A 24,082-nucleotide genomic window follows, 5' to 3' on the forward strand; every position below is an offset into this window, starting at 1 on the left:
GAAGAAGAATTGTGCATTATGGTTTTTAAACAACCTCCCGCTGAGGTTGGACCTTGAATGCAGCCCAGTTGTTCTGCTGCCACTTCACCCCTACGTCACTTCCGTCACACAACCTTCTCCCAGAGTTTTGTCTAAGATGGCGTCAATGCAGTTAACGGATGAGGAGCTTTTCTCCGAATTAAAGCGGCTTGGTTTCACTCCAGGTCCGGTCACCGAGAACACCCGCCCGGTATATTTGAAGAAACTCAAGAAGCTTCGCGAAGAGCAACAGCAGCGGGGCTCCCGGTCAGGTAAAACCCGTAACAGCGCCGCCGTAAACAGCATCACTGGCGGCGGCAACACGGCGGGATCCAGGCCAGCCAGCCATGACGTCACGCACCCGAGCTCTAACAGGAGACCGGGCCGGAAGTCCTCCGTCCTCGGCTTCAGCTCCGACGAGTCTGACGCCGAGACTCCCCTAAAAAGAAAGGGCCTCAATCACAGCGGCAGGGCAGACCGAAGCCCCGCTTTTCAATCGCAGGCGAAGGTAAGGCCCGTTACTACGCCGACTGTGGCTACCAAGAGCCAGTATGGCGCTGGGAGTGCGCTAAATAGCAGCGTTTCTTCCCCGGGTCCGGACGGACACAGAGGCGTCTCGGTGGGCTGGGGAGTTCGTGCCAGATCCAGCCCTGAGGCGGAAGGGAGGGATTACGACGAATCGGGAGATGAGGACGATGGTGAGGGGGGAACGGAGAAGAACTCTCGCTCTTTAAATGGCTGTGGTGCGTCTCACTTGGCGTCTAGCAAGTTAGCCGGGGATTACTCCGACTCGGACGAAGAGGAGGTTGGAGCCCTCGGCGCCGGAGACCGACGGCGGGACAGACTGGAAACTAGACGGAGTCACACTAAAGCGTCGTTCCTTTCCCACGGAGGCGGCCTAGGGTCCCAGACGGGAGGGGCAGCCAGAGAGGCTAACCCGCCTGGGAGTCTAAACATGGTGGGAAGCCGGAGGGAGGAGGGGGAGGAAGACGAGGTGCAGAGGAGGGACTCGAACTCACCGGGAGGCATGCGGAGCCATAACTTTCCCAGGAAGTCCATCTACGTGTCCCTCGCCGAGAACCATGGAAGGGAAGCGGGGAAAAACAACCACGTCGACAGCGAGGACGTATCCTATAAAAGCAGCGACATCAGTAAGTTCAGCATCGGGCTCAGACCGCGCATCACCAGGTACAGCAGCCTGTCCCAGACCTACAGGGGCAACCACTCCAACCACACCGCTCCTAACCACTCATACAGCCAGGCAGCGCTCAAGCAGAAGCTGTCTGTCCCAGAGGATGAGCTGCTCCAGCAGTTCAAAAGAGAAGAGGTGGCCTCCCCGGGAAGCTTCAGTGCTCACTACCTATCCATGTTCCTGCTCACAGCAGCCTGCCTCTTCTTTCTGCTATTGGGCCTCATGTATCTGAGGATGAGGGGCTCTGGATCCTCAGAGGTGGATGGAGTCGGTAAGTGTCTGAAAACCTCTTCTACTCTTAACCCCCCCCCCATGATAAAGATGCCAAATGGTGATTAAAAGGCAGATAGAAGTTTTATCTCCATGCTTCAAACGTGTTTTTTTTAGAGGGCAATATATGTTCCTCAGCATCAGTCTTTGCAATACAGAATCATGTCTTAGGGTTTGCGTGTAAATAGAGCTGATGTAGCATCAACTGCTTTAAGATCCAATGTGTAACACTGTAGGAGGCTGTTTTATGCAGCAATTGAATATTCTACCACTAATTGTATATTTATAAGTAAATAGTAGGTGGTCTGGCATATTTATTCAACACTGCTGGCACAGCCGTCAGGATCAGTTTAGGGTTAAATGTCCTCTTCAGGGACACGTTGGCATAAAGATGAGGGGACCTGGGTATTGAACCCCCAACCTTTTGGTTTGATGATCACACACTCTGCCTGAACCATCTATAATCATTATTAATCCCTTTTACAATAAAGTTATTGGGTAATGTAGATTTGTGCACCAGTGTATACCTGCGAAGAAAAGACAATTAACACCATTCCTATTGCACAATGATATTTTTTCACCCCTGCGTCACCTGTATTAATTGCGAAGTCATAAACATGCCAGACGACAAAATGACCCACCACCACCACCATGACACTGACATTTTGTATCTCAACCCCTCTTTAAAAGATCTTTCAATTTATCCAGCTGATTAAATTCACATCGTAAAAAAGTAAAGCTATTCTTCATGGCTAACAGCTATGCTAACAGTTGGAGGATGACATTTCAGAATTAACCTACACTATAACCTTTAGAGGTGAACCTTCTCCAAACTTTTGAATGCACTTTTCAATGTTTCAGTACTTTTTTTTGCACAGCTTGCTGTTCTCTAACAAGGAGCTCAACAGCAAAATTCACGACAGGTATTTGATCCATGAATCGACCAATACATTTCCTGGTTCAATTAGAATTGGTATTTAAACAATCCTCCTCATCATGCTGTTCATGTTTTGACAATTGATTAACCACTTCTTCCCTGACCCTCTTTTTCGAAAAATGACATGCCCAAACTAAATAGAGTAAACCTCTGCAGTTACAAGCTCTATGTGTATTATCTTGGTATCAAAATAAAGATAACACTTGTGAGATTCCACCAGAGGTGTAAGTTTCACTGTAGATGCCACTGTGTCAGAGTAAATGTACATGGAACACAGCATAACTGAAGGATTTTTTTCTGTCGCCTAAAAAATATTACATTTTAAAGCAAATATCACCTTTAAAATCTGCAGTAGGAGCTTAAAAACACACAGAGGTCATGTAACAACATGTGGATATGAGCTGTGCAAAGTCTGATGCTGCTGAAATGAAGCAGAGTGAAATTACAGAGGTTTTAGTAAAAGTATGCGTTCTCTCTTTTGGCACAGCTTGGCACCATCTGTGCCATTTGAGATTTCTTAGGTACCAAATTATTAAAAAACCATTAAAATGGTACAGCTGGAATCTGTGGATTTTCCGTTGTCCAATCAACACGTTTTTTTGTTTACATAATCACGCTGACGCTCAGGTGCTGCTTTTAAATTTCTGCGCTGTGACGTTTTTTTCCGCTCCTGCTGTTTGATCCATCGGTGTTTTAACTTTGTTTCATGAACATAAGAATGGTTTATATGATTTTTTAGCTGAGTTTCTGACCTTTCTGTGGGTATGCAGCATGTCTGTGTTTGTTAAAGTTAGATATGGTTTAATGACGTTTTTGTCGCTGCGTCTGACACTGCCCCCGATCCCGGGGGCAACCGTGAAGAAGAGGCAAGGCAAGGCAAGGCAAGTTTATTTGTATAGCACCATTCTTACACAAGGCAATTCTAGGGCCCTATGAAATCCGTTTTATTTTTTTCCAAATTCCATTTTATTTTTTTCCAAATTCCGTTTTTTCCGTTTTAATTTTTTAGAATTCCGTTTTTTCCGCTTTCTTTTTTTTTATTCTGTTTTTTTTTACCTTTTATACTTACTTTACCACCATAGAATGTGTGCTTTTTGTGTCAGTGAATAAAATGTCCACTGAAATGCAACTTTCTTCTTGAATCCAATAACTTTTGACTTAAGTTAAATCCTAATTAAGTAAATGCCAGTGAATCTTAAAACAAGCCATGCAATGCTGGTCACATTTTAAAGTAAAATAATTAACATAAATAAAAAAGTGTTAGTGCCCCCTCATCTGGTGCAGACGGATTTCTGCGCACCGCCCCTGCGCTGTACTGTTCTCCCTCTCCTGCGCCGTGCGCTTCTCCGTATCCGACTGGATCGTTTCTCTACACGCAATATTACCCCTACAACTCTGCAATTAAGGGAATAAAAGATGCATCAGATGAGCCGATGTCTTTAGTTAACTGTTCAAAGAGAGAGAATGTTCTCTGGTGTGAAGTGAAAGTCGCGGGGAGTTCATAAGTTTCACTTTTGCGCAGAGACTTTCCAGCATTTAACAGGCGATGTTCCACAGTTTACTCGCCGTGTTTCGGCCGCCGAATTATCGGTGCATTCCTAAATATAACATCTTTATTGACAATAACAATATGACCGTAATAATGCCGTATTTGATGGTGTGACTTGGGTTTCAATCGGCACCTGGACAAGGGGACGCTCGCCGGTTACATGCTGGCGCAGCGCACTTGTTCCGCGGTTTAGAAAAAAAAAGTGTATATAAAGTAAATAAACAAGCAACACGCACTGGGGAAACCCTGGCCGGGTGAGTGTTTGTGAGGAGATGCACGGGTGGTGCCACGAATGAGCGTTCCCCGGAACATTTCTCCAGACAAACGTTCCTTCTCCTCACGATGACAGCATTTCAGTCACATTATGTCAATTTCCGCGATATTCCGCGTTTAACATTAGATTCCGTTTTTATTGGCCAATTCCGCGATTCCGTTAACACGGAAATCATAGGGCCCTACAATTCATAGTGCTTTACAGGCAGGAAATACATTTGAAATTAAAACACAATCAATTAAAAAAATCAAGTAAAGAAATTAAAACCATTTAAAACATCAAACAATTTAAAATCAAGCAGAAATGAGTGTAATATAAAATCATTTGAAATTTAAGCAGAATAAATTCAAAAATCAATTATGAAATTAAAACAATTTAAAACATTTAACAATTTAAGATCAACAATTTAAAACATTTAACAATTTAAAATCATGCAAAAAAAAATGCAATTTAAAATCATTATTTTAAAATCATTAAAAAGGAAAGTTAAAGTGGTTAAAATTGGTAATATTAGAAAGCTGCAGCAAACAATAATGTTTTATTGATTTAAACAAGCTGACAGTTTGTGCCCGCCTCAGGTGTTCAGGGAGCTTGTTCCACAGGTGAGGACCATAGAAGCTAAATGCAGCTTCGCCCTGCTTGGTTCTGACCCTGGGGACGCTGAGTAAACCTGTCCCTGATGACCTGAGGGGTCTGGACGCTTCATAATCAATGAGCAGCTCTGACATGTATTTAGGCCCAAGACCATTCAGCGACTTGTAGACTAGTAGCAGGATTTTAAACTCGATCCTGTGACTCACAGGGAGCCAGTGCAATGATTTAAGGACAGGTGTGATATGGTCCATTTTCTTACTGTTGGTCAGGACTCTGGCAGCAGCATTCTGGATGAGCTGCAGCTGCTTGATTGATTTTTTACTAAGACCTGTGAAGACACCATTACAATAATCTAACCTACTAAGAATAAATGCATGAACAAGTTTTTCCATGTCTTGTTGAGACAGAAATCCTTTGATTCGTGCAATGTTTTTGAGATGATAATAGGCTGATTTAGTGATGGTCTTTATGTGGCTGTTAAAGTTCAGGTCTGATTCCATAACTAAACAAAGATTTCTGGCTTTGTCAGTGGTTTTTAGTGTCATTGAGTCAAGTTGGTCACTGACCTCAAGCCTCGCATTTTTGGGACCAAAAACAATAACTATTGTCTTTTCTGCATTGAGCTGGAGAAAATTCTGGCCCATCCACTGATTGACTTGTTGGATACACTTACTCAGCAACTGTAATGGACCGTAATCATGTGGTGACACTGTAATATAGAGTTGTGTGTCATCAGCATATGAGTGGTATGAGATGTTAGGATATTCCATGATCTGGGCCAGTGGGAGCATGTAGATGTTGAACAAGAGTGGCCCAAGAATGGAGCCTTGAGGGACCCCACATGTCATCTTTGTTCGCTCAGATTCACAATTGCCCAGTGAGACAAAGAAGTCACGATCTTCTAAGTAAGATTTGAGCCAATTTAGCGCCGTACCAGAAATTCCGACCCACTTCTCCAGTCTTTGGAGCAGCATGTTGTGATCAACAGTGTCGAATGCAGCACTGAGATCCAGTAACACCAACACTGAAGTTTTTGATGCATCATTATTAAGACGTATGTCATTTAAGACCTTAATAAGTGCAGTTTCAGTGCTGTGGTGTGGTCGAAAACCTGACTGGAAAGCATTGAAGAGATTGTTTTGGGTCATAAAAGAGTGAATTTGTTGATAAACAACTCGCTCAATGATCTTGGACAAAAATGCAAGGTTTGATATGGGTCTGTAGTTACTTATTAAAGAGGCATCCAGATTAGGCTTTTTCAAAAGATGTATGATCACTGCAGTTTTCAGGGCCTTGGGAAATTGTCCTGATAGAAGAGAAGTGTTAACTATATTTAATACATCTGGGGCAACACAATTAAAGACATCTTTCAGCAAGCTTGTAGGCAGCACATCAAGACAGCAGGTCGTGGATTTTAGATTCTGAACCGTTTCTGTCAGAGATGTGTGGTCTACGAGTTGAAATGTTTCTAGGTTTCTAGAAGGCTGAGGAGGAACCGGTGACATAACCAAGTTGCCTGCGAAAGAGCCACATGCTGTTTGTCTTATCCCCTGAATTTTATCTGTAAAAAAAGCTGCAAAGTCATTGCATGACTTGTTGGACAGCAGTTCTGGAGGGACAGATACTGTAGGGTTTGTCAGTCTGGTGTTGGTGTTGGTGTTATTTCTGATAATCTCAGAGAAAAAAGACTGCCTTGCCCTTTTCAATTCTTGGTTAAAGATGTGAAGGCTATCTTTATAAATGTCATAATGAACCTGGAGTTTGGTTTTCCGCCATCTGCGTTCAGCCTGCCTACACTCTCTTTTTTGAGCTTTCACCTGAGTGGCGTTCCTCCATGGTGACTTTTTTCTTCCAGCGATAGCTTTGGTCTTAATTGGAGCAATGGCATCCATAACAGTTACAACACTGGAGCTGAAACTATTCACAAGGTCATCAACAGAGGCTGAGGGCAGAGCTGGTGATGATATAAAAGCCTGAGTGAATAATGTACAGGTGTTATTGTTAATAGACCGCTTTCTTATCACCTCTGCTTCTCCTTTGCTAATACTAGCAGGGATGGTCATTTTACAATGAACACTGTAATGATCAGAAAGAGCAATATCAGTCACCACAACATCAGAAATGTTTAGACCCTTGGAAATAATTAGATCCAATGTATGGCCCTTGTTATGTGTTGGATATGTTACATGCTGTGAGAGTCCAAAGGTATCAAGAATATTTAAGAGTTCTTCTGCACATCCATCATTCACATTATCAACATGAATGTTAAAATCACCCACTAGAACCACACGGTCAAACACAATGCAGATAATAGACAGTAGTTTGGAAAACTCATCAAAAAACATTGCATTATATTTTGGAGGCCTGTAAATGGTTAGAAATATTACACGACATGAGTTTCTCGACTGAACAGCAACATATTCAAAGGAGTTGAAATCTCCATACAGCATTTTCTTGCATTGGAAAGTTTCATTAAACAAAATGTTTAAAATGATGTGCTCCTCTTTGCTTTTTGAAGTCGTCTTTGACAAGCCTCCAAAAGCAGAGGAGACTGTGCAGTTTTTTTGCCTCTTTCGCGGCGGCTGTGCTTGGAGCCACCAATGTATTTCCACTCACGTAGTTGTGGGTGCAGCAGAGGCACACTGAGACACATCAGAGCCACGCATCGGAGACTCATTGCATTTACACTGCATTTCGCTGTTCAATGTGGTCACAAATGCTTTGACCACCTCCACAAAGTGGTTTGTCAGATCGTATAACTATCTGTATCCAATGCGTTTCGGGTGTATTTACTAGGGATGTGAATCTTTGGGTGTCTCACGATTTGATTCCGATTCTTATGGTCCCGATTTGATTCAAAATCGATTCTGCATAGTGTGTTAAGACAAGTATGGCATCAAAACAGTACAGTTTATATAAGATATTATGATTTTTAAATAAACTGATTCCAATTATGTAATCACACAAAGGCAAATTTAAGACAAATGATGGTAATCATTCATTCAAAACAAATAAAAACTTACTGTACAAAAATAACTTACATTAGTGATGGCAATTACACTACAGTCGATCGTCGAGGTCCACGTGCCGAATTTTTGTCGATTAAAATGTTATTTTATTTTTTTCAGCAGCAATGCGGGGGTGGAAAATATTCTACTCTGTACTTCCTCATTTTAGGCTCAAAAACATGGCTGTAATGTCCGTTTATTGACCATTAGAGCAGCAATAATAAAATTGAGGGGCAAAAAAAGGAGGGGGGGGGGGCGCAGTCTCCACAGTCTGGCACGGGTGTGCCACCAGACGGTGACGTGTTGTTAGGTGTCCATCAGAGTGCATGATCTTGACTGGGTGAGATGCCGTCTTCATTTGTGTAGGGCTTGTGTTGTGCTCCTACAACCCGTCCTAAACGTAAGCGCAAGCTCGTTCGCTTCTTTAACCTCGTTGGTCTTTAACTTTAGGTGTATAAATAGAAACTTTAAAAAAACCAAAACATTTTTGAAGTTTATGAATCAATTCAGAATCGTGAATGATTAGAATCGCTTCTTATGTGAATGCTGTCAGAGCCGTCAGACTGTTGAACTCCAGCCACAGCCGCTAAAATCAAAGATTATTAGACTAAAGCAATGAAATATGCCAATTCTGATATGTTCATTTACTCAAAACGGACAGAGGAACCTTAGCCATATGCCATTTTTGTGTCAGAGCTGTGAAAAGCAAACTGTTGCTTGCAAAGTTGGACTAAACTAAAAAATAAAACAAGGGGGGTGTCTGAAGACACACTGTTACCTGTGAAACACGTGTGCTCTAAAACACCCCCATTAGCACTTGGTACTTAACTCCTAATAAAATTAATGAAGTAAACCTGGCACAATAAACCTGCAAGCACAACCCCCAGATTAGTCGATTTTTAGTCAAAATTTCAGGGCTTTAATTGACCAAATTTCTTTGGTTGATTACAGCCTGAGTGTAAAGGGGGCCCCTCTCACGGTAGTTTGTTTGTTTCTGAGGAGTAGGGGTGTCAAATATTGATTGAAGCAACATCACATTCTCGACCGCGGAATCAAGGATTAAACCACGGCCCCAGCGTGACGTCCAGCGGGCATGCCACAGTGGGTAAACAGTGTTGTGGTTGCCATTGTAGCACGACTACATGTTCCCTCCTCCTGCTAACCCGAATCTGCTGCCAACTAATGGTAACCATGGCGACTGCTGATTTGGGCAACACATTGACTCGCACACTTCTGAATTCACCAGTGTGGAAATATTTAGCGTTCCGTGTGAGTTTTGTTGATGTTTGCGTTGTCGACAAGAATACCATATTGTGTAAGCTCTTATGTGTGTGTAGCATGTGTGCTAAAATGGCATCTCCACATGCATTGTAAGGACGTACGTACATACATGTAAGCACAAAAACAACTCCGTTAACACAGGAACTCCTCAGTGAGAGTGAAACTTCCTCAAAATCCAACTTGTGACCTTATTTGGTGGTGGAAAACCATGGATTTAACTATTTTCTGGTTATTTTGTTTTACATTCATACTGTAAATAAGTTATTTAAATGTGTGGTACATTGCAAACCAATGATGGACAGCAGTCACGACACCATGCATTGAAATTGAAATGGGAGTTAAAGTTATCATTACATATACCAATGGTCTAAAAATAGCAGACCCATCTGCGCTAAAACAGAGAAAAAAATAAAATCAAGGATTTTGAGTATCGTGAGTATGGTTTCTCTAGTAAAGTGAAATGACTGGGAATTTTAGGTTCATGAATTATCTCCAATTCTGTGAAACATGAGTTAGAACATGATGAAACAAATTATACTTTCGGTAAAGGAACTAACCCCAGTCCACTGAAACTGCAGGCTCATCTGAGGAGTGGGTAGGACTGGAGGGTACCAACACAAGCAGTGTTTTAATGACACAAGTTACACACTGGATCTTTAAGAGAACTAGCTTCTGTTAAAAATGTTTGGCAGATCTACCTTAGGACTGAGGCTTCCAGTGAATCTGATATGGAATATGGCGTGTGGTCCTTTGCTGTGTCTAGAATAAAGGCATAAACCCCCGAAATATCTTCAAAAAAGAACATTGTTTGCTAATCTGGCAGGTGAGACGATACACACTGCCACTGGCTTTACATGATTCCACAGATCTGCTGCACCGAGCTGCATTCACTCAGACAGTGTCACTGAAGCGCAGTGACTGCATTTCCTTCCATTTGAAACAAATTGGAATCACCAGTTTTTCCAAATACTACTGGTGTCAAATTGAACATGGAGCAGCAGAAGTCTCACCACATGCACACCACACACTTTACCACAGACATGGTGTTGAATTTCAGCTGTAAACATTTTTTTCACTGTACACAATTTATTCAAACTGCACATATATAACTGCTCTCGTGATGTAACAAACAACTATGTTTGTAGCCAAGCAAAGTTGTTTTAGGAGCTTAAGACATGGGAGCTTTTTGAGCACTGTATTACCATGACTCAGACAGTAGGACTGTGAGTAAACAGGTAAACAGCCAGACGTTGAGTTGAACTTGTCACGTACAGTCCATCATAATTGTGTCATGAATGGACTTGGCCTCAGAAGAGTTTGGCTGATGTGGTGAGGCCTCCAGGGCTCTGGCTTCATGTACAGACACTGACTCACGTGTGAAGTGATGTCTGAGCTGCACTCGCATTTCAGCTCTCCAAACATGCCGTCTTATTGTGAATGGAAAAAAATAACTCGTTTCGCTCCCTTTAATCCAGCCCGTGTCCTTTTTTTCTTGCTGTTGTGTTGCATTCACTTTCCAGTGTCATTGTCATTGAGCATGCTGTTGATTCTGTTCTCTCACTGTACCACTTTTCTCTTTTTTGCAGTTAAGAGCCACCCTTTTGGCAGCGACTTTGACGCTTCTTATGTAAGTAGATACTTTCCAGTGACCATCCTCCTCCTCCCTCTCTTCAACTTATCTGTGTACTACAGTTGTATTGCAAAGTTTTTGTTAAAACACAGGAAATGCAATGTGTACACTCCAACCTGGAATTAGATTGGGAAGCGTAATGGATGTGAGCATTGAAAGCAGCTTAAGTGCTGCCATGTTAATGAAGTTAAGTTGCCCTCATGTCCCAGATGCAGCCTTCTTACAACTGAAGTGTGCCCTATTGTCTGGCTTGGAGATGTTCCAAATATTTTGTCCAACAAGTATAGATTTAAGATCCAAGCTTGCTCGACCAGTTTTAGCCCAAACTGATTCTTAATACTGTGAATCACACATTACGCCTAGTGAAGCCGACTGTAATATGTGTAATGTGAGAGTCTCGAAAAGTCTCAGGTCTCGCGAGAAACACATATTGCTTTATGGCACCATAAGATCAAGGCAGCAATAGCATTTTTAGGACATTCATCATGGCAGAGCTGGCATTACAAAATGCAGAATAAACTGTTGTGAAGAAGAGAAAAGCACCATCTGACAAAGTGAGGGCCCACACGCGAGTAAACATAGAACCGGCTTTTTTTTCCACGAATGGCGAGAATTGAAAAACTCAGAAGCATGAAAAACGGATGCCGACCTACCATGGACATGCCTCCACGGCTTGTGTTCACCAGCTCTGTTGGAAACAAATGCATAGCAGAGGAGAGGCCTTATGCATACGTGTACTGTGGTGTCTTAGAAACATGTTCTCTAAAACTGTAGGGAGATAAAAAATAGCTCGAAAAGTTCCACTTTAACATAGGATTTTCCTTTAAAATGGCTAAGGTGATATAATATGTTCTGTACGATATGCTAGGACTCTGAAATATGAAGCTGTTTATCCACTGGTCCTGCAGGTGTTTCAACAACACTAATCATCTGTCGCTCCAATTTATGTATTAATGTTTGCACTGCAGTGCTATTATATACAGTATTTTCAATTCAAATAATGATTAAACTAAATATTAAATCCAGGCCCTGCATATTTTCTGTAAATTTAATGGGAATTTTCAACCTTGGTTATCTGCTATCCGCACTTGCCCGATGACACTCAAGGAAGGATTACATTGTGGGTCAAAACTTGGCCTGTGATGGGCTCTAATTCTCAGGTTTCCCAGCACACTGCTTCCTGTGTGTGTACACCAGTCATGAAACACACAAGTATGACGAGAAGTAGATAATAATTGGTGTGTAGTCTATGTGATATGACGGTAAACACTGTATCCCCATACTCCAAAAGATTTCTGTTTAATCATCTGCATCTCAGCCTGCTGATGCTGCAGTGCTCGTGTGCGATAGCTGTCCTCTAGAGTGCAGCATTCTGCTGCTTGTCCCAGTGAAAACGAAGAGTGTGCAAATGATTTGGCGGTTACCACCAGTGACTGGCTCCTGAACTCAAACACACTGAAGTGTCTGGACATTCAGACATTCATCACTCTGAGCAGATCACATCAGTTGGGTGGATTATGATGTTTATTATTTGAGAAAGTAATAACTTCTTCATATGTGTGAATGCACAGCAAACTCTGGGAAATATCTTGGTCTGATTTGTTTTTACTTTCCCCCCAAGAGTCCATGTCTGAACAAAGCTCTACTGCTTCTCATTAGATTTTGAGTTTGAAATGAAACCTTTTTTAGCCAGCAAATGGAAATATGTCCATGAATACACACTAAAAGCCTTTTTGATGGTGTTTTGTTGTTTGCAGAAGAAGGCGGAGAAGGACCTGATCCTGAAGCTGCTGCTGAATCTACATGACCATCTGGCCTACATCGCTGGTAGCTATTAACCCCTCGTTGTCTTCCAACTAACTGACTACAACTGAGGCTTCATCTATCCACACTACTCAGAAAACAAATAGATTTAGTTCCAGATATGCCTAGCTAAAGTTTGGAAAGTGTTCCCATCATCACTCATTCTTTGTTATCAGCCACCATGAAAAGCTCCATTAACTTATTTTAAGTTTCTGTTTCACCCGGTCACTGGTCTCCAAACAAATATTCTCGCTCCTTTCACTGTTTTTCAGTCTCAATTGTTGTACTCAATGAACCTCAGCAAATTATGTCATAGGGGAGAAACAGCTTCCTATGTACAGCAGCAGGTGTGCACGGCTTACTCCAGCCTGTTTTCATGAAAGATTCGTAGAAGAGCCGTGGGCTCCGTGGTCACTTGACAATGCGCTATATGCCCTAAACCTAACCCTAACCCTACCCATCACCATAACCATAACAGTAACAGTAAAGCGAGGTAGAGACCTGAAAAGTCTCCGTAATAACCGAGAAACTGAAGATAATCCCATAATCCAAATGCATGCGCACTCACGATTCACTCGCACTTCCGATTTTTTTTCATTGAAGCAGGAGTGCACATGCTTCGTGTCATTGGATTTTCTTAGGATAATGCGCAAAAAACAGGGTGCATACTTTTTCAGACTAAAATGTTCAGGTTATATACATTTCCAAGTGTGTTTGGGTGGACACACATTACGTCTGCTCCTTAGCTTAAATGTTTATCTAAGCAGATCGTATGTGTTTAAAAACACCATTTTCAAATGAAAACGTAGTATGTAGATGTAGGGATGCACCGATCCACCTTTTTTCACTTCCGATCCGATCCCGATACCTGACTTTAGATAGATGCCGATACTCCGATACTATTCCGATATGGATGCTCTGTTTGCTTCAATATTATTATCATCATTGTTATTACCATTTTGATTATTGGGCTTTAATTAACTCCTTTATACAGGCAAGTATGATATGTATGACTTTTACAACGTTTACAGCGACTTTACAGACCCCTGGCAACACACACACAGGCACACACACACACCCCCACACACACACACACACACACACACACACACACACACACGCACACACGCACACACGCATACACACACACACACACACACACACACACACACACACACACACACAGTGAGCGCAGAGCAGTGCACGGAGTCACAGTCACAGACGAGCTGTGAATGTTCAATCTCCAAACACAACGCGATGCCGCCGTTTTTAGTTTTGTTTTTTTTAAATACCGTTTCCGTGTTAATCATTGATTTCATTTTTCACCGGACATTTTGGCCGGTCATATTTTTTTCCGCCAGCCAAATTCACGTGACAACAGCCAAAAACCGGCATATATACCGGCTGACGTGAACCCTGGCTTGGAGGAGTGTGATTTTCATTGTTTTTATGCCACTGTCAGTACTGTTCTCCTCAGACGTTTAAAACGGTGACGGCTGGGATTACGTCGGCTGCAGGTTGCGGAGCTGAACTTCCTGGTTCAATCATGCTCGCCTGCTAGCTGGCTGTAAACTGTGGAATGGATTTCCTGAACGGAGTCGTGCATCATTACTCCGCTTCTCATCGAGACACCCCTCGGTTCAGGAGACCCATTCCACTTTTTGCAGCCAGCTAGCAGAGAATTCAGGGAATCACTTGTGGAGACATTTCAGCAGACACACACACACACACAGACGGATCGGAAATTTCGTATACAACTATAGAGATATCCGATACGTCAATTATGTCTGTATCGGAACCCGATACTGATACTGGATCGGATCGGCCCCATCCCTATGTGGATGTAGTTTGAGTGTGTTGAGCTGTGATTCCGATTAAAACTACAAAATAAAGGCACAATAGGTCAAAAGTCAAGGTGAGAGGGTGGTGTTGCCACAGTGGAGTTGGGTAGATCAGTCGTTGACCATGATGAATATTAGAACATTCGCTCAAGTTTCAAGAGCAAGTTTCTTTGCTTCATATAACGGAGAAATCGTTAAGACTCATCATTTTGAAAGAATCATTTTGGTTTGTAGATGAAACAAGACATTTGAAAACATCATCGTTTTTAGTTTTGAAAAACACTGTTCAACACTTTATGGACCAGGCAGTACGGCTGGGCGATTAATTGATTTTGATTTGTTTGGACGATGTAAAAAAAAAAAATTAAAATAAATTTTCCGATTTTTTCCTTTTTACTGCGCTCTCTCAGCTCCCGTCCCTTCCGCTCCATTCCTCTCTGCTCCTTTCCCCTCACCCCACTAGTTCTCTGACAATATCAACATGGCAGTGTGCACGGAAAACAGCAAGAGTGGCGTCACAGGAAGAGACTTGTGACACAAAGATCAAGCCGAACACTGCCGAACTGTAAATCAGTTAAAGACTTAATTATCCTAAAAACGAGGGTTAATTCTCGACAATTACCAGGGACCATATTTTTTTAATTAACTGATTTACAAGTCATGCGACACGTCATTCATTTGCACATAGTACCCACATGAATAATATTTTGTATTTATTCGTTTCTTAAAATCATCATCTCCATTAATAAAACTACACAGGTGGGTTTAAGAGAATTTTTTTTTGTTGAAATGGTTGGTGATGGTTTGATACTCTGATTACAGGCCAGCATGACTGTGGAGAGCAGAAGAGTCTCAACAGGAGTCTGTCCATAGACGAGGCCTCTGCATATTTGCGGGTATGTCCACATCAACAGAACAGTACAGTGAACTTCTCACCTGCACTGAATAGTTGGTCATTAAATTCTTGGTATTTGCATGTCAGACTTTATCACTCAAGAGATGAAAATCAAGAGTGTAATTTCCATCAACCAGGTTTTATTTATTTTTTTGAAGCTAAAAGAAAATAAAGTTAGGCTAAAGGTAGGCTTTATTGTATCACTGCTCTGTAATAAAGTGAATCAGCATCTGTTCGATTGTAGTTCTGTAAGTGATGTTTAGCATCCAGGTGTGTTACACGGAGCAAAGTGGAGCCTGTTTTCTCAGAGTGAAAGCAGGGTTTCAAAGACAGCCGAGAGATTATGGAAGATTACTGCATCTGAGGCGAGGCCCTGTTCAGACTCGCTATTCAAGGTTTCATCGTCTGTGTCCGAGCGGTCTGCGTGGACGACCACAAGCATCTACACATTTTAGCATTTTGTTTTGTTACCATTCTCAACGAGATGCTGCACAATATTAGGAAATCATGCGATAACATTGCTGAATATTGTGATGACAATGTCACTTGATTTATACAGGGATAAACATATGAGTGGAAATGATGTTTTGTTATCGTAATCCATTATCGAATCAATTAAATCAAACATTTGTTGCAGCCCTTGTATTAATAGTCAGTAAACAATAAGATGGAGATGAATAACACATACAACAGAAACACTGAAGCAGAAAATAAATAGATCTATAAAATAATTCAGGAATTTTATTGTAAGTTATTTTTATTGCCAAGGGCAAAAATGTTAATACAGGAAGTTGTTTTAGCTGAAGCAAAAAAAAAATGGTGCAAGCAAATGTATTAATGCCACACAATTACTTTCCAGTCTAATTGGTTGTGCGCTCTTGATTTGGTCAAAAAAATACAAATAAGGAGATAAATGACTGCTATTGGAATGGTCATGAAGTGTGCATGTGTGGTTTATTGGATATTACTGACTCGTACCCTAATTCTAGTAAGAAAAACATGGCTTTGCACGCATGCAGAATTGCCTCGCGCATGTTTATGGACATTAAATGTAGAAAGTATGAACCGGGATAACTCGATAAATGTTGCCAAGTCTCTAAATCTTTTTCACCCAAAAGTGTATTTTGTTATTTTGTTGATGCTTTATTTAATGTATATGATATTTAGTATTTAGATTATTTTTTAAATTGAAATTACTGTTTATAATTGCACTGCAGTATATACTTAAAATGTAGTGTTCAATTACTGGTTGCTGAAGTTAAGCATTTTTGTGTATTATTATTTATCATGAAACAAAAAAAAGACAATCAGCTAAATATATTGGCCAAACAAAATCCCATATTGAAAACCCCTTCAGGCCTAACCTCTATTCTGAGAGATCCAATGGACATTAACTATGACTGTTCACGCCTGCCATTAAAATGTATATGATGTTCCTATGTTTCACAACTTCTCCTATGTTTTTCCAACTTTCTGAGAAAATGCGGAGAAAACGCTACTGTTGGGTACCTGTATGGCTTTAAATGTGAGTGGCACCCATCCCCGTGCTTGTCCTATAACCGTGTGTGTTTTTGTTTAGGCTCAGAATCAGGAGTTTGAGGGCTTCATTCTTGAATCTCTGGAGTGGGTGATCCGGGCAGGCCAGGATGTTGGGATAAGGTAAGGTTGAACACTAAAAAAATCTGATCACAACCTCCTCGCTGTGTGTTACTGTGACCTCACTTTGTGTGTATGTGTAGACTGACTGGGCTGGAGGCGGACGATCCAGTCACTGACGTAACCGAGATCTCTCGGCTCGAGTCCACACATCCCAACATGCCCTTCATGTGCCGTTTCCGCCGAGCCTTCCTCACAGTCATCAGCAGAGTCTTCCTCATTGGAGTCGGTGAGAAAAGCAAAACACAGCACATCTGAAAACATGGTGGTGTGAACGTCACTGTTCACATTCAATGTGGTGTTACAGCACAGACAAAGATTTGTCTCACATGGCATCTCTTCCTTCATACAGAGAAAAATAACACCATTGAGAGGGAAGTAAGGGCGTCACAATTTGTTTTTTCCCTTATGGCAACATATTAAAACATTCATCTTGATCTTAAACAAGTATATTTACACTGCAAAATCACTCCCACTTAGGGATGCACGATATTATCAGCACCATATCAGTACTGGCCAATATAATACTGGTTTAAAGATTTATCATCAGATATCAGCAAAACGTTGGCTGAATAAGCTGCTACCTCCTTGACTTCTTGCTATCATTTTTAATGTTTTTATTTATTTTGTACATTGGAGAAAATGTGTTGTGACATCAATCTGAAAAATATTATGTCAATTTTACCACAGAAGGGCCTAAATAACGAAATAACAGTAGGGAAAACCGTATACATATTGGTATCTGTAATCGTCCCAAGCACTCTTGATATATCGGAAATCGGCAAAAAATAATAGTGTTGTAACGAGCTTTAAACATTCATTTTTCAGAGGGAATGTTATCGGGGCCTTTCTGCATGGAGTTTGCAAGTTCTCCCCGTGTGTGTGTGTGTGGGTTTGCTCCGGGTTCTGCAGATTTGGGGATTAGGTGAATTGGTCACTCTAAATTGACTGTAGGTGTGAGAGGGAGAGTGAATGGTGGTTTTTCTCTGTGTGTGGCCCTGTGATGGACTGGTGAACTGTCCAGGGTGTACCCCGTCTGTCGCCCTATGTCAGCTGGCATAGGCACAGCACCCCCCCGCGACCCCCGAGTGGAGGATAAAGCGTTAGATGATGGATGGATGGATGGAATGTTAGCAGATTTTTGATAGGAATTTAATTATGGGAAGCACATAGCGAGGGAGCGGAGCGTCTCCCTCTCCTGCACCGTGTGCTTCTCCGTCTCAAAGCAGGCTATCCGTGTCCAGTGCAGACTGGATAAACTCTCTACCAACAGCTTTATCCCCACATGCAAATAATAATCTTTATGACGAGGATCAAGTACAGTTGTATGTGATGGAGTGCAGGGGATCCGATAGGGCTGGGCGATAATGCGATAACGATATGCATCGTGATGGGCACTGTCAATACCATACCCACCAAGAGCTTATAACTTACAATCAACAAACTTATTGAACCATCTTCGGCGTTCACACCCCATGGATTACACGCGCTGTACGGCACGGTTCAATATCATCTGCCGTTACATGTGGAGATACACAGATGATCTGCAACAGTGCTGTATGATAAAACATCTAAACGTTACAAAGACGTAACTGAGGCACTGACTTCACGGAGCCAAGGACAGTTGAGAAGTCTGTTTTTTTCTGGTTCTCATGAACTTGCTTGACATTTCCGTTTTCCTCTGTGTGGTCTGATAACTAAGTTCTCATAGCTGAACAGCTGAAGTTGGAGCTTCAGTATTCATTCAATAACAGTCAACACAGGACGTGTTTGTCTTTAAGAGGAACAAAAACCTCTTAAAAGAAATGTTATAGGCTCAGGGAAACGAGATAAATCGAGATATGTCTTTTCCCCTAAAGATATTGAGATGTTATTTACACGCCATATTTCCACTAGCTCAACTGCTGCTCGGTCTACAACCCTTGGAGTGGGGGCAGTGTGCAACATATTTCTTGTTGAAACTGTAAAATGTGTAAAAAGTTTGCACAAAAAATAAAGTATAAAAGAAATTGATCAGGCTGCACTTTTCTGTTACATGCTTTAGCAAAGTGCCACATGAACAATTCTGCTACCAAGTATCTTCATGAGTGCGTGTGTGTTTTTATGTGCAGTGGTAGGTTGTGTGTGGAGCATCATCTGCTACGTCAAGTACCGCTGGCGGAGAGAGGAGGAGGAGACCAGGCAGATGTACGACATGGTGGAGAGGATTATTGGTAAAGAACCACACTCAATCCCATGACTCTCAGCCAAGTCAATGTGTTTAATTCCTGTCACTGCACACCATCTCACTTGACTACACACCAGAGGTCGACTCATATCTACAAAGTAAAGAGTGTAGAGCTATGAACACTTGGTGAAGCCACTGATTTAGGCTTTTCCCCCCTCAGCTGTATCTCATGCTTGTACTTCTCGCATTTTGTTGATGTGCAGATGTGTTGAGGAGCCACAATGAAGCTTGCCAAGAGAACCAGGACCTGCAGCCGTACCTGCCCATCCCTCACGTCAGAGACTCTCTGGTTCAGCCTCAGGAGCGGTCAGTCCCAACAACTTGATTATAATCCACACAACACTTCACTATGTTAATCAATGGCCAATTATTTGCTCATAGTAGACGACATGCAAGCCAACTGTACATGAAGCTGGGGACACAATACAAAATATTTTGCCCAATTTTGCCACAGTTGGCCAAAGTCTGCTCCAGTCAGCACTAGTTGGGGACAGTCCGCATGCCGAGTTGGCACAGAAGACTGAAATTGGCAAGTGTGTGAGGGTAAAAGACCCGAACTTTGTCACAGTAAATAAAAACATTTTAGATTTTTTTTGAGCAGACTCTATATCCATTTGAGTAGTAGTTTGTGCTGATTACTGACCCAACTGCAAACACATGCTGCCAACAGCCAATGAAAAAAAGCAGGTCGGACACAGGAAGTAGCCGTAATATTTAAACAACGCCATCATCGACTCCTCCATGACTTCACGCATACTTCTTTTTTTTAAGTTTTTCAGAGCAGATAGCTTCGAATTAATTGAACAAATTACGGGAATTCATACATCTATATACATGCAAAGACGGTATATAGCGTGTATAAATTGTGTGGAAACCCTGTAATTCTTAACAGGCTGAGACAGGGTTCATACTGGTTCAGCAGATTGGATACTGGTTTATGGACCAGGAGTAGGATTGTAACTAGCTAGTTTCAGAAAGGTTACACATTATTGCAATGCTTCCACTACATGTTCCCTATGTTCCCACATACTTCACAACACCTGAACTATCACTTTTAATAGTCTTCTGTGACAATGAGTGAGTCAGATGGGGAGAACGTGTCAAACATTGAGATTTTTTTTTACAGGAAGAAGATGAAGAGGATTTGGGAGCGGGCTGTCGGCTTCTTGTCGGCCAACGAGTCCCGTATTCGAACAGAGACTCAGAGGATCGGTGGATCAGACTTTCTGGTCTGGAGGTGGATCCAGCCTTCCCTCAGCTGTGACAAGGGCTTCTCTATGCCCTCGAAAGTCTGGCAGGGAAAAGGTAAAGCACCTTAAAAGCATTCAAACTGTAGAAAGTAGGGAATCATTGGTAAACACTACTTTAGATAAGTAATCCAACATTTTCTCAGAGCATCCCCCTACTCTATGCAGACACATTAATTTGTGTTAACTGTTTGTTGACTGCAATCATCCAATCCCTGACACTGTCGTGACAGTCAGCTCATGAACAAAAGCAAAATGTGGCAGTTCTTGGTAGACGTGCAGATTTCTTTCTCCACAAATTCAAAGAGGATTATTAAATTCCAGAAAACAGTTTTATATCTTTCAGTCTTGTAACTGTGTTGGCTTGACGTGAGTTTAGCATGTTAAACCTACAGATAGCTGAGCTAGGCTGTATCCGTTACCTCTGATACCAAGGGTTCAAGAACATGGGTTGAGTCTAAAATGATCTTTTGCGCCTGTTTACGTAACATAAAACATTGACGACAAGAGTCACTGCAGGGCAGCACCACCTCCTGTCTGTTCATGATAATCCCATGTTGTACTAAACCTGCTGTACATTAGGGCTGAATAATTAATCAAAATTTTACATTTATTTATTACGGCCTCCTGCAGTTTTCAAATTACAGGAGGTGCAGACTGAAGAATACGTCTCATGGATCTGCACAAAGATCACACAGTCATAATTTCAAATGATGATGAAAATTCAGATGAAAATGAGAAAAAAAGTAAAAATTACCATTCCCTCTCATATCGCGAATCATCAATTTTAGTCAAAATAATTGCAATCGGATATTTATTCAAAATCCTTCAGCCCTACTCTGCTTCCTAACATAACCATTACCTCTTGCCTCCAGCTTTTCCTCTGGACCGAAGGAATTCTCCTCCCAACAGCCTGACTCCATGTCTGAAGATCAGAAACATGTTTGACCCAGTCATGTGAGTTTTCCCCATCTCTAATGAGCTCTGACCTTCAGTGTATTCTACCTCATGCCTTTAACCTCCTTGTGGCTGGATTTTTTTTAAGGGAGGTGGGGGAGAACTGGGATGTAGCCATCCAGGAGGCCATCTTAGAGAAGTGCAGTGACAACGACGGCATCGTCCACATTGCTGTCGACAAGAATTCACGAGAGGTACGTTCCGTGCTGTGAGCGATGAAGCCTCGTGTCTCATCTCTGTAGCTTCCAGCTGTAAAAGGTGACACACTGCTCTTCCTGCTCTCTCCACAGGGCTGCGTCTATGTGAAGTGTCTCTCTGCAGAGCACTCAGGGAAAGCCTTCAAGGCACTTCATGGCTCCTGGTTTGATGGTAAAGTGCACACTTAATAACACTTAGATTTACTGCACATCAGCAGTATTTAAGAAAGGAAACGAAGCTGTGGTGAGAAAATTATAAATATATATATATATATATGTATATATATTTTTGAGAGGATTAATTTTGTTAAGTTTGATCACTCGCCAAGCAGTAGTTGATAGTTAATACACACATGGCAAAGTACCTTAAACAACCTCTCTTCAAAAAAACAAACAAACCTAGAGCGCCCTTTTTTTTGTTTATTTCACTTAAAGGTGAAGTAAGTAGTTTATAGTGACATCTAGAGGAGAGGCTGAAATGTACAACAACGAACTGCTCCTCTGCTCACCCCCTCCCTTCCCTGAGCGCTACGGTATCCTCAGCTGGTCAAATGTCGTCCTTGTCGTCTTTCTCCGTGGTGCGGGCGTACGGTCAGGTACCGGTGTTCCTTTATCCGCTGTAAAATACGTGTGGTCCTCCATTCTAAACACGTAAAAAGATCCGCTCTCAGCCTCGTCTTGGCGCTCGATTTGTTCTCTCGCGTTTGTCTATACAGGCTCCCGTAGAAACATGGCGTCGTGGCAATGCAACACCGACCATGTTATTTTACACGACTTTTTGAAACACTACGAAAATGAAACAAAAAATATTATACAGCGACTAGACAATGCAGGAGCATATAATATGTATACAAAAGTGGATTTTGTGTCATATAAACCCATAAATACTACGCAGTGTCCCTTTAATGATTGATCCCCCCAGACGTTACCAATTCTTTTTTATTTTTCCTTTAAATTGCATGTAAAGCTTGCACCTCTTTATCAAAACAAACACATAATCAAAAGGAGGGGTGTATAATCTTGATTGTATATCGCAACACAACATCGCAATCTTGACCTTAAAAAGCAAAGGTGGAGGATTTAACCACGCCCCCCAGTGTGATGTTCTGCAGGCTTGCCAGAGGGGGTTGTGGTTGTAGCCATTGTAGCACGACTACATGCTACTTCCTCCCGCTTACCCAAAGTTGCTGCCAACTAATAGTAACCACAGCAACTGCTGTTTTGGGCAACTCACTGACCGAACTAGAACCTCCTTCCACTTCTCTGAAATCACTGGTGTGGAAATATTCCCTATGAGTCCCCTGTGACTACACAGTATCAACATTATCTCCAAAGCACCCTCACTCAAATTTCCTCAGCTTCACTCTGATTACATACAGAATAGTATTTCTGATTTCCCTCCAAGTATCACCATGTGATGATCTCATACCACTGGTGGTACACATACCACAGTTTGAGAACCAAGGTACGACTCGGACATGAACAGTAGTCCAGTTAAAATTGAGATTTAAATATGCACGCATACAGAGTGAAAATGTAAACTGTAATGTGATTATTTATATTTTTATATTCATTATTTCTGTGTACTTATCTGCGCTGTAGCGATCGTTCACTGACTGTCACCTGCTCCTGGTATCTTAACAGGTAAACTGGTGACGGTCAAGTATCTGCGCCTGGACCGATACCATCAGCGCTTCCCACAGGCTCAGGGCTGCAGCACACCCATGAAGGCCTCCAGCCTCCACCTGAACGCCACAGGCTCCACGGACACTACGACCAGCCACGCCTCAGCAAGCTCTTCAGGATTCTCATGAGACGCTCGCCAGTGTCGGATACGTTCGCGCGTTTGTCCTCTACAGCCCTCCCAGCACAGCGCCAGTTTGCTGCTGCTCCTTCACTGCTTTATAACGGGGAAGACTTCAGTCTGTGCCACGGGAGAGCTTTTTTTTCCAATTTTTTTTTTTTTTCAACACAGGATGACTGCAAGAAAAGCTGTTCTGCGTTGCGGTGTTTGTTTTCTATAATCATTGTATCAGAAATGTCATGGATTTAACAAGGAAGCAAAGCTTTCCTGGAATATTTAAGATATGTGCAGATACTCCAGGTCCTCCCTCCCTCCCACGGTGTAACCAGCACTTCATTTGGCCACCGTCTGAAAAGAAAAACGGCTGCATGTTTCAGAATATGCCTCTATGTAAGCTTTCAATACAACACAGCGTGGATGTTGATTTTCTTTTTCCCAACATGTCCGATGTACTCCTTGTTGTTATTATTATTACTCTTATTATTATTATTATTATTATTATTATTATTTAGTCAAAGTGAGGAAGGCATGGACAGGTTAGCGGCAGGTGTCCTGTAAATACACGTGAATGGTGGCACAAGCTTTTAATCATGACACCTTCGCTTTCAATAATCTAATTTGTTTTGCTGCCGCTCACTTGCCACAGCAGTGTGTGTGTATCAGAACAGTCACAGAGAGGCTACACACAGACGATGCCCATTC

The 24,082-nt window shown here is 42.0% G+C and overlaps 1 protein-coding gene across 1 annotated transcript; it reads left to right on the plus strand.

Moving 5' to 3' along the window:
• Positions 1-136: 136 nt before the first annotated feature.
• Positions 137-23,537, plus strand: lemd3 (LEM domain containing 3; the record flags this gene model as incomplete). The annotated part of the gene is made up of 13 exons (XM_083906890.1): positions 137-1,481; positions 10,710-10,750; positions 12,511-12,580; positions 15,220-15,293; positions 16,872-16,951; positions 17,032-17,177; positions 19,060-19,161; positions 19,379-19,481; positions 20,302-20,480; positions 21,298-21,379; positions 21,468-21,573; positions 21,670-21,748; positions 23,221-23,537. The coding sequence occupies 13 exons, from the start codon at positions 137-139 to the stop codon at positions 23,388-23,390; spliced, it is 2,577 nt and encodes an 858-aa protein (XP_083763016.1). The 3' UTR covers positions 23,391-23,537.
• Between the last annotated feature and the right edge of the window lie 545 nt (positions 23,538-24,082).

Source organism: Microchirus variegatus, assembly GCF_963457635.1.
Source record: "Microchirus variegatus genome assembly, chromosome: 20".
In the NCBI taxonomy this organism is placed as follows: domain Eukaryota; kingdom Metazoa; phylum Chordata; class Actinopteri; order Pleuronectiformes; family Soleidae; genus Microchirus; species Microchirus variegatus.